Genomic DNA, 11,908 nt, shown 5'->3' on the forward strand with positions numbered 1-11,908 from the left:
TGGCTCCAATTGAAAGATAGGTACCCTCTCTCTGCAGGTACCAGCACCCAGAGAGAGCTGAGGATATCGTGACAACCAGGCTGGGCCTCTGGCAGCTGAGCTAAAGCCAAGGGTAATTCAAGCCTCTTAAATCTCTTCTCTCTTGCCCACCCTCCAACCTCACACCTGGCCTAAGAATTCTGAATCATATGGGGGTCTCATTTATTTCACCTAGTTGATTGTGCAAGGCCCTGCAGGGGATGCTGGGCTGGGGGTAGAGTGGCAGGAGACAGAGGACAAAAAGACATAGTCTCTGCCCCAGGCGGTGGGGTGGGCGGGGGGGCAGGGAGCCCCCAGGAAGACCTGCTCTTGGGCTCCACCTACCTAGGAGGCGCAGTAACTGGCAAACACCGATAACTATTATACCTGGCATCAGCAGTCAGGAGAAAGGGACGGAGAAACTTACATGGGATCCCAGAAGAAGAAAATACTTGCAGGTGAGAGATTGAGTAAGCCTACTAGTGGACGTAGCATTAGGCCAAAGCCTTGAAGAACGACTCTTTGGACCAGTGGAATTGGGGGAATGCACACTAAGGCAGGGTGGCAAGAGATGCCTGGGAGAAATAGTACGAGGAAAGGAAGGAATGGGAGGCCAGGTCAGAAAGGCTCTGTCGTCTGCTGCGCGGGAGGTAGGGAGGCTGGTACCAGCAGAGGTTTAAGGAAGGCTGGAATGAGAGATGGGAGACTCAAGTCCCCAGCCAGCTCAGTCGCCGATCCATTGCGTGACTCATCTCTGAGAGGTGCACAGCAGTGGTAGTAGGTATTGAATACTCGGTTGTGAAGTGGCATGGCCCCAAGTCCCTCAGCTGTAGTTAGAAGAGCATAATTCTAGAAGGCCTGATTCTGGAGTGCCTCTGACCTCTAGAGTCAGGCTGTCCTCCCTTTCCCCTAGAGCGACTTCTCCCAGAGATACCTGACGTAGGTGGCTGGGTGGCTCGAGGAACGTACCTCAGAGCAAGTGCAGCGCAGGCAGTACATCAGGCCCTGTGGCTCCAAGTAGGGGTGCCAGCTCTCGCCGGGGGAGTATTTCTTCCCGTGGAAAAGGCAGAACATGTCCGGGCCTGGCAAATCAAACAGGGCTTTGTCAGTTCCAGGAGGCTCCAGCCCAAAGACCATGCCTCATCCCTCCTTTTTTCTGGTTCTACGAAGGATGTCATCTGGACCACTCAGGCAAAAGTGAATTTGCTGGACATGCTCTCCCAGTCAGGGGGCCAGAATGTCTAAATGAGTCTGAATCTCTGCTTGACCACTCACTTACTGTGCGACTTTGGGCATGTCACTGTCCTGCTTTGAATCTTAAACAGTATAAGTGCTTTATAAATTTAAATTGTGGTATAAATTTAGTTATTACAATTAGATGAATAGTCTGAGGCCCAGAGAAGACAAATTATACCTCTGAGGTCACATAGCAAGTCAGTCACCAAGCAGCGATGAAAGCCCAAGTCTTCAGATTTACAGTCCAGAGCTCCTTCTGCCCTTATAATCACACTTGCTTCCTCTTGTCTCATTTTGTTTAGTTATTTACTACACCTCTGTACTCTCGACTCTCTTACCCTCTGCTGTTCCCTTATTCTCTCTCTCACCTACCTTTTGAATAAAGCCACTCACAGTAGCTTTTTTGTTTTCATATTATACTATGTCCCATGATGAGAAGTGCTTGAATTGGGAAAACAAAGTGCTGCCTAATAAAAGGTTAGAAAACTGACTTTTAACCCATTTCCATTGCCTCGAGAATACTCGCCAGTGGTGCTTGCAGCTGCAGCATTTACCCCGAGATAACTCACGGATTACAGTCCTAACTTTATCCCCAAAGTTTACCATGAAATATCTCGCATTTAATATTTTCGCATTGCTCTAGTATATCAATAGTCTTTGGAAACAAATGACATCATTTTATTTATTGCATTCTGTTTTTAGTAGTAGTACTTCCATTTACAAAATATAGTAATTCTTAATTGCTGAAAATGTCAAATCCTAGAAAACGCAGCATTCTAACATGGGATGTTAAATTAACACGGGGAGCGAGCTGCACTTTTTTTTCTTAAATGGGAAATGGATTAAATATCCTTAAAAACAGTCATAGGTGCTACTGTGATTGCAGTCAATTGATTATTGTGTGTGTGACTGCACATCAGTTGATTATTTTTTGTAATCTGCATATGTCAATATGTAGACGAGTGCTTCTAAGAGTGATTGAAATTGTTTCCTAATGTGGATTAGATACCTTTCCTGCAAACCTGCTTTCTTGAAGTCCCAACCTCTTACCTTCTACAGCCAACCATTTGCCCAGGCTTTTGGGCTCTCTCTAGGACTCACCTGCCTTCACCTCTCATCTGCTCACCAACAAGCCATGGGTCAGGGTTCCCGGTCCAGCTTGCAGCTGCTGGCCCCACCCTTCTGTCTCTTGCCCTATTTCTGCCAACCTTCCTCCACTCAGGCACCTGGTGATTTTTACCACCCAGAAAGGATGATGCTACCATTCCAATAGAAAAACTGTCCATTACCTAAAGAATATCTGAGTTCCTTTAGGAAAAAACTGGGAGACCCAGCACAAGTGAAGTGTCTACAAAGGCTTGCTGAATTAAATAAGATTGAAATATGGAGAAAGGGACCAACATTCATTGACTATCTTCTCTGCACATCACTTATCTCATTAACATTGTTGTTTGGATAACTAAATTGGAAAACGCTTGTAAAGTGCTTACTTAGCCTAGTTCTCAACACTTAGTTGAATGCTATTATTATGATAATCATGGTAAGGTCTCAGCAAGATGGACATTATCATCTCTAATAGACTTTTATACTCACAGAATTCCAGAGCACTGAAAGCAGTACACTTGTAGGGGGAGCTCACACGCAAGGCAGAATTTTCTCAGTGCTGGCGGTGGGCTGGAGTGCAGCCCCCGGATCCACAGCTCTAGAGCTGAGGAGCTCAAGGGCCATTCCCAACCTTTAGAAAGTTGCCTTCGTAAGAAGCAGAAATCAGCCTCTGGCTCCTTGCACTGCTCCTGCTCTGCCTCTTGGGCCTCTCAGAACAAAGGTCTGAGGCCATGGTTTTGATGCCCTCAGAGCTGTATTTTGATGGCCACTGGGGACCAAGGAACACACAGCTTAGTTCTCTCCCCACCCCCCTCCAAACCCCCAAAGCAGAGGAGGGGATCAGACAGCAGATCCCGTTCCCAGCAAGGCCCCGGCTGGCCCGTATCAAATGAACTGTTTATCTCAGCCTCCGCTGGCAGAGAGGGCGGGACACAGGTCCAGCTGGGGTGCTTGTCAGAGTCAGCCCAACTCTCCGAGGACTGAATAATGTCTTTCTTCCTCAATCCCCTCCTCCCACCAGGGAGTGGGGCGATTACAACACTACTGTGGCCTTAGGTCTCAGCCTTGCTGCTGAAGAAACCATGTTCCACCTTCCTTGTGGCAGCCCTGTATCCTGGCCCCTGAGCCAATTGGCATCCCCTCTCCCTCACAGATTGTTCAGAGTATGAAGACAGAGAGAATGTCTCAGCCCAAGACCAGGCCGGGAGGCCCCTTCCCCTCACCAACAGATCTGGCAGTAGCTGAGAGTATGGGGGGCCTGGCAGGCCATCCCTCAACCCCAGGAGGCCTGCCGAAACCATAATCCCCACCTTTATCAGACCCTCCTAGGTGAGAGGCACAAGGAAGGGTGGCATCCCTGGAGCTCCCTCTTCTTCTAAGGAGGAAAAACCAGGCAGGGGGTAGAATTGCCAGGCAGGGGGTGGCCTCTGCCTCTATCCCTGCAGTCTTGGCACTAGCCCCAATCCCTGCACGTGGCTGGTGGGAGGAGCTCTAGCTCTTTGTGCCACAAATGCACTGTATGATGTTGAGGATGAGTCTTTCTGAGCCTCAGTTTCCCATATGCAAAATTAAGCGTGTGTCTGGGAGTGAACTTTTATCTTCAAAGGTTTTCTGCACAGATAGTTTATGAATCCATGATTCCAAAATTCTATGACTCTAAGGTTCTAGGTTTCTAAGATTCAAGATTTGAAAATTCCATGTTTCTAAGAGTCTACATTTCATTAGAACATGAAGATTTTGTGGTTCTAAGATTTGATCATTTTAAGCTTCTACCATTTAGGATGTGTTTGCGGTTCTGTACACCTAGACTCTCAGGGGCCCCAAGAAGGGTTAGGATGAGGTTCGGAGAGCCAGTGGGGCCTATCCCGAGTGACGTGGAGGAGGCAAAGTTTGTCTCTCACATCCCCTCCCTTCCCTTATGCTCTCTTTGGTCCTCTGTGGTGTTCCCACTTCTGCCCTGGCCTTGGGCCTGCCCTGCTTCCTCTTCCCACCCCACTACCATATCTCATCCCACCAACCTGTGCCCATATCTCTCTCCCCAATTCAGGGAGCTAAGGAGGCTCTCTGTCAGAGATCTTAGAATTAATGGCTGTGATGTCTAACCTGGGTAAGAGACTGTTAGTGGGGGAAGTTTATGTTTGAGGACAATTGGCCCTGTTCCAGGTTTTAGAGAAACAGATAAGAATTAAATTTGGACAGGTCTCATACCCCTCAAAACTCCTCATTCAGTGGATATATGTATATAGTCTAAAGACCCTGGCTTCAGAGTTAGATAGGCCAGGGTTCAAATTGGATTTGGCTTTTATCTACAGCCTGAGTTTAGACAAGTTACTTAACCATTTCAGGCCTGTTTCCACATCTGTCGAATGAGATTGGTAATAATCTCTACATTTGGGGGTTACTGTAGAATTAAATCAGAGAATATATGTAATACGCCTTGTGCCTGACACATATAGATGCTCAATTAAATAGTAGGTTAAAAACAGACAAAAAGCAGATCTGGGTGCTGACTCATTAACTTCCCTAACAGTCTGTTTCTCATGGTAGATTTTACTCCCAGGATTCTATGAACAGCTCCAGGCTCCTATGAACAGCTCCAGGCTCACAAGGGCAAAGGAAAGCCACAGAAAAGCTTCAAACTGGGGTGTGCCAGTTATCAGGTTTGCATTTTAGAATCATCGCTATGGCCACAGGAATAGAGAATGAATTGGAGGGCAAGACTGGAGGCAGAGAGACCAGGGGGAGGCTGTTGCCGTCATCTGTTTTGAGACCATGCTGCCCTAGATCAAGACAGAAGCAGTGCCCATGGGCAAAAGTGCAGGTTTGAGAGACACTTAGTAGGTACAGTGGGCAGGCTTTGGGACAGACTGGACATGGATGGAGAGGGTGAAAGAGCAATCAAGATGGGATTGAGCTTTCAGGCTGGAACAAATAGCTCGGAATGGGGTATTTGGCACAATAAGCAATAAATGTAATTATCATTAGTTATGATGTTATTATCATTAGTAATAGTAATATTATTTCCCACTATTCATGTATTGAGCTTTTAATATATCAAGTCTTATACTAGTCATGGGTCTGGTACATGACTAAATAAGACATAGTCCCCATCCTCGGGGAGCTCACAGACTGAGGAAGAAGACAGATAGATGTAATGCATACAGTCTGACAAATGCTGTGATAGTATAGAAGCATAGGCTCTTCAGGGAAGCTTTCCTGGGAAGATGCCTGAGCTGGGTCTTGACGAGCTAATAAGGTACCAACAAGCAGCAGAAGCGTCATGCAAAAGCACAGAAGTTGGGTGACCGTGGTTCTTGCAGGCCATTGCGGGTGGCTGGGGCGGGCTGGGTGCCAACACTCCTTCCTGCAGTGTCCACACGGATAGGCCATAGCCAAAGCTCTTCATCTAGTTGGACACTGACTAAAGTGATTGTATTTAGTTGACCTAACCTGAATTCAGGACAGCAATGTTTACCAGACTCCAAATGTTATCAGGTCACTCCAGCCTGTCATGAGCTAGCTCCTACCTGCTTTTCCAGAAAAACTCTGTGACAGCCCTGTTTTCAGCCTCATCTCCTCTTGCTGAATTTCTCACTCTTCCACCACCCCCGCCAGGCTCCTTCACACTTTTGTCTTCGCACATGCTGTTTCCTCCACTTGGAATGTGATACCCCATCTCCAGCGTTTGACCAACTCATTCTTCAAAAGCTTGTTTAGGTGTCACGCTTTCTGTGAAGCTGCTCCAACCTTCCAGGCCACTGGCCAGTCCTTCCTCAGGTCTCCCACACAACCGAGTTCAGCCCTCTACTACTGGTATAAAAGTACCCATTAAGTGGGTTCTTCTTGCTTACTCAATTGTGAGCTTCTTGAGAACAAGAACTGGATCTCATTAATTTTTGTATCTCCAGCGCACCATGCAGAACCTACATAGAGGTGATGCTTGCAGAATAAATGTACAATGAAAGAATGGAGTCCACAGAGAGGGAAGCTCTGGAAGAGATGGTGATTGATGGCTCTTATTCCTGAAAACCACTTTCTTTAACAAAAAGAGAACTTCATTATGTGATAGGAGAGCCAAATTCCTCTCAGCATCACTTTGATCTTACCACCTAACAGGAATTAGCCTCTTTCCAGCTCTTGCTATGTGAACCCCCAATCACCTACCAAACCAAACACCATGTACAAAAAGGTCAGGAACCTGGGCAGGTAAGGGGATGAGGGATTCCATGATCTTCATATGTAAGTTAAAATTTCCAAACTGTTCCATCTAAGGTCATCCCACACTCTGCCTTGAAACTCTCATGCTATAACAAATGTCTTCTAAGGGGTAGTTAGGAGTGGGTAGTGTAGTTGGGAATTCTTCCAATAGGAAGCAGAAAATTCAACCAGAAAGAAGCTTCTGGGCTACAGGAGAGGCTGGAGGGGACCGAGAGGAACTGGGGTGTGAGAAGAGAGGCCTGGAACTGTGGCTGGCCTGTCCACAGCCTGCAAGGGCTCAGGAGATCAGAGTGAGCCAGGCTGCACAGAAATGTGAGAACGTTTACATCTTTTCCCTTGCGCCCACACAGCCATATTTTCTCTATTTATTTATAGTCCTCTTTTCTCCAAAACAAACTCACTCCCCTCTAAGACATAAGCTCTGCTCTGGTACCCAATGTGGGAGGCCTCCTAAGGGAATCAGAAGTGAAAACCTCAGCTCCTCCGGGGCTGAGCTGTGCAACCTAGGGAAAAGGTCTTCACTTCTCTGACGCCGACTCCTCTAATCTGGCATGTGACAGATGTTCAGGAGCCTTGAATGACCTCAAAGGAGAGAACCATCAAATCAGGAAAGGAAGCTCTGATACCCAACAAGAATCCGGGGGCAGAGTTGAGACTGTTTATATTCTATTCTGCCTTGAACATATACACTTTAGATTCACAGAATCTTAGGGAAACTAGGGACTTAGAGATGACATCCAATCCTCTATTTTACAGATGTGAAAACCAAGTCCTCGAAAGGGATTGGGACTTGCCTAAGATCATGGATTTATGTCAGCACAAACTCCAATGTCAGTCTTCAGATCTGAAGGGGGTGCTTATAGAAATACCCATTCTCTAAGAGACAGGATAGAAAGAAATGGCTTTAAATGGCAAACAAAAGGATCCAGGTAAGACATAAAGAAGAATCTGATTACAGAATGGGTAACAGAAGACTACTGTGGAACGGTCTTCCCTGGGATGGGCTTCTGCCCAGAGGCAGAGGCAGGCCTGAAATGATCTTTCCAATTGCACCTCCAGGCGGCACCACTCTCACCCCAGTCCTTTTATTTGGGAGTCCAAGAGACTCAAGGTCCCTCTCCCAGAGCCCGGCGCCGTGGCCAGTGGCTGGGGGAACTTGAGAGGCCAGTCCTGGAACAGGTGCAACAGCTGGAGCAACGGGCGCAGCTGTTGCCCAGCTCCTGCTCAGCAGTTTGCAAGTGAGTGAGTGAGACAGAGACCTCTACTGGTGGGAGAGAGGAGGTGCAGAACCTCCCAGATAGGCTCAGAAAGGGGCCTGCCTGGAGACAGATGTCCCGCCTTTCCTCAGGTGCCTGCCACCCCCTCATGTACATCTGGACAGGTGGATGGGGATGCGACTAAACTGAACAGCAGGGCAGGGTCCCCACTGGTGAGTCTCCCTCTACACCCACTGTCCGAGGCTCTCTAGGTTCTTTCTCTTAAGAGTCTGTCTGTCTACTCCTCTCTGGGGCAAAGGAAGGAGTGTCATGCTGCACACCCACACTTGCCCAACTCCCTTTTCTGAAGGTCTGAGTAGACTCAGAATAAAGACACTAGCATCTTTGGATCTTAAAGTCCTAGAATCACGAGATGTTAAAGCTAGAATCGTCCTCAGTGATTATCTATTTATGTCCAACCATCTCACTTCACAGCCAGGAAAACTGAGAGGCGGGGAGAAAGGCAACTTGCCCTGTGCCACAGTTGGGATTGGTGGCCAAGCCAGGAGCTGGAGCTCTGACCTTCTGATTCCAAGTTTGTCTTTTGCAACACATTATACCATGGGAGCTCCCTTCCCGCCCCATCTCTGCTTCTGGGGTCTGGGATTCTGTCACTGGGGAACAGAAGCTTCGAGTCCCTCAAAGATAGAATAGAGAGATCAATGTTTTTACTTGATAATTTGACTCTCCTGAAAGTGGGATTGGATGGAAGGAGGGGAGAGAAAGTAGAAGCATGCTGGATACCTTGTAGGGGGAGACAATTAGTAAGGGTAGGGTACAAAGGAGAGGAGCTGATAAGGGCATACAGTTCTGGAGAGGAAGTCAGGATACTAGGCAGATTCTCCTTCCATAGAGGGATGAGTGATCAACATTATGCATGCATATGACTCTGCCTGGGGCTGGAATCAGTACTGTTCAGAGACCAAGTCAGGGACTCGGAATTGGGGTTCAATCTGTGGTTAGGATTTGAGGATCAGGGCTCAGCATCTGGCTGGAGTTGAGGCTCAGTCTGGGTTGGGATCACGGCTCAATCTGTGTCTGGAAACAGAGCCAAAGATAGAATAATCTTTGTTTGAATAGCCTTGTAATTTAACCGAGGAGCAAGCTGCCATGCGTGCTCACAGGCCCTTGGCATTTGCTAGGCTAAGCCACCTCAAGAGTCTGACACCACACAGACTTGAGAATTTCCATCTGTCAGCACCACTCCTAAAAGCACCTAAGATGCCACCAGGAGATTTCTTACCCACAACAGGCCCAGGATCTTACTTAAACTAAGACAAGGACCTTCATAAGAGACCTTCAAATAGGACCCTGGCAAATAACTATAGTATTTATACATTGTCATCAACAGACAAAATGAAGCTCAGAGAAGGGAAGTGATTTGTCCCAATTCATACAACCAGTAAGTGACAAATCAGAAACTACAAGCCAGGTCTCTATTCTTTTCTTTAATAAATTTGCTGTGTGACCTTGGGCAAGTCATTCACCCTTTCCGTGCTTAGTTTAACTATAAGGATAGGAAAATCGAGGGGTAGAAGCAGGTGATTTTCAAAGGCTTTTCCAGCTCTGACATCCCAGAATTTTAACACAACCCTCTGAATGCCAGTCCACCTCAACTTAACTTAATAAGTCTGCTCTGAGTTATTATGTGTCTTGAGTTAAGCTCCAGGCTGTAGGGGAGACTGAATACTGGCAGGACCCAGTGAGAAGTATGGACCTGAAGGCCAGTGGAGGCATAGAAGAAGATCAGAGTGGATCTGGTAGCCAGGGAAAAGTTTGCTGAAAGGTGTATCTAAGCAAGGTGAAGGGCTGACGAGATATGAGAGGCAAAGAGGGGTATGGGTAGGACATGAGCAGTCTTGCATAATGATCTGATTCTAGGGCATCTTTCCAAGATGCATTAAAGGCAATGGTATCTGGAGAAAAACCCTGAAACTGAGAACAATGTGCCAAGTAGGAGAGAGGCAGGCATGGAGGGCATCCTGTGCTAAATCCCTTTTAAGAAGCAACAGGTAAGTGTTAAGAGGAAACCTCTAGGGCTCAAGGAGGGGGAGGAAACATTTACTGAGTACTAGGCATTGTACTGTACTGAGCACTTTAACAGTCACCTCCTTTCATCCTCTCAAGAATCCTTTGGATTCCAGGTGAATATGTCTGAGACAGATGACAACATTAAGGCACAGAGAAGTTGTAACTTATGAAAAGGAGCAAAGCCAGAACTTGAACCCAACACTGAGCTCTTCCCATTACTTGTTACTAAGTCTCATGCTGCTGGCGGCCCAGGAAGGACCAGACATGAAGCCTGCCTTCGCCAGGAGAGACAAGAATGAAACAAAATCCAGCCCCATGGGCTCGGAAAGTCACATGCAAAAGAAAGGCAGATATCGGGGAGCTGAGCTGTAGGGAGGAAATAGCATTAGGCTGAGAGGCGGAAAAATGAGATCTTCATCCCAGGCTCTTCCCAGTGTAACCTAGAGCAAAACCACTGCCCCTCCTGGGCCTCCGGTTATTGGATATTCAGGGTTTGAACCAAGCGCCTTCCTTCTTATTAAGAGAATCTTTAGTTGTGTTATCCATTCTCACAGCATTCTAAGAGATAGGCAGGGAATGGGGATGGGGTCCATCAGCCTATTTGGGGGTTAGGGAGGAGACTGAGGTTTAGAGAGATTATATAAACTGTGTAAAGTTACACTGTATCCAAGTGGAAAAGCATGAATTAGGAAACTAATATTTTTAAAGAACCTACCATGTACCAGCTAGATGCTGATGCTAGTTGCTTTACATGTTTTCTCTAATTCGATTCTCACAAAAGTCCTGGAATTTTTACTCCTATGTAATAGATTAGGAAACTGAGGCTCAGAGAGGTACCCTCCATGCCTGCCTCCCACCAACTGGTATTCAATAGACCTGGGATAATGAATATTGAGCTCTCTCACTGTGCCCTGCTGCCTTCCAGGGTCTCACAACTCTAAATCAGGGTTCCTCCCAGACCCTGTGGGGCAGAGGAAAAAAGCATAGGATTTGGAATTGGAGAACACTAGCTTTGGATGGTTTACTAGCTCTGTAAATGTGAGCAAGTTTCTTTCAGCCTAAGTTTTCTCATCTATAAAATGCAAATGATACCCACCTCTTCGGAGTGAGGATCAAGAGAGAGAAGGGATTAGGACCGTTGTCCTAGTCAGCTCTCTCTTTCCACTGGTTCTCTTTAATAGCAGTAGCCTTTTCATCACGGCCCTGCACCCAAACACATGGGACTCTCTACTAGGAAAAAAAAACACCCCCGCACCCCCAAAGCAGTGATCTGCCCTCTTTCCCGATGCCCTCAGTCTTCTATTCTCAGGTCCTTGGCAGCAGTACCCTTGGCTCTGAGTCTTGCCAAGTTCCACCCAGTCTCCTAGTCATCAGCCCATACTAGTCGGCAGAGGAGCTCCACCCTTTTCGGCACAGGTGCTGCCTGGACTGCAGTCGGAACACCTTGGGGGTCCCAAGTCCTGCCACTTTCCCGACAATTCCAGGGGCCTGAACCCCTCTTCTGCCCTCCCAGCGGCCCCCGCCCCCCGCCATCTACTTACGAACTCGAGCGTGGGAGTCCAAGGGGAACCAGAGCAGCGCGAGTCCCAGCAAGGAGGAGAGGACCCTTCCCTCGAGAACCATCCTTCTTTCCCCCAAGGACAGGCCACTAGGCTCTGAGCCGGGAGGGGAGTCAGAGACAGTGAGATGAGGGGGACACTGAGGCACAGGGACACAATGTAATCGACAGACCAGGGGAAGGCTGCTGCTACAGTGGGGAGAGAAGAGACTAGAAGAAGGTGGTGAGGACAGAAAGGGAGGTCTACGGCGGGAATAAGAGGAAGGTGTTAAGAGAATAAGTGGAAAGGAGGGAGAGAGATGGAGAGATGAGGAAGGTACGGCAACGGGCAAAAGTAATAAAAGCAAAGGAGAAGGTGAGAGGAAGGGGAGGAGAAGAAAGACGCGAGAGGACAAGAGTCTGCAGAGCGCGCAGCGCTGGGCGAGGCGCGCGGGGCCAGCAGGCTGTTCCCGGCGCGTGGGCTAGAAGCGGCCGGCGCCCCCAGTTC

General features: G+C 47.8%; 1 protein-coding gene across 2 annotated transcripts in view; it reads right to left on the reverse strand.

Annotated features, from left to right (window-relative positions):
• Positions 1-11,827, reverse strand: part of CHRDL2 (chordin like 2) — a 32,522-nt gene extending 20,695 nt beyond the window's left edge. For both annotated transcript variants that reach the window (XM_025042798.1, XM_006926618.3), the window contains exons 1-2: positions 11,405-11,827; positions 988-1,100 (exon numbers count right to left, since the gene is read on the reverse strand). In XM_025042798.1, coding sequence (XP_024898566.1) covers positions 988-1,100; positions 11,405-11,486 — 195 coding nt within the window. In that variant the 5' untranslated portion in view covers positions 11,487-11,827. The remainder of the gene's footprint in view (positions 1-987; positions 1,101-11,404) is intronic.
• Positions 11,828-11,908: the final 81 nt, after the last annotated feature.

The sequence above is a fragment of the Pteropus alecto genome, unplaced genomic scaffold (genome assembly GCF_000325575.1).
Source record: "Pteropus alecto unplaced genomic scaffold, ASM32557v1 scaffold7, whole genome shotgun sequence".
NCBI classification, from domain to species: Eukaryota; Metazoa; Chordata; class Mammalia; order Chiroptera; family Pteropodidae; genus Pteropus; species Pteropus alecto.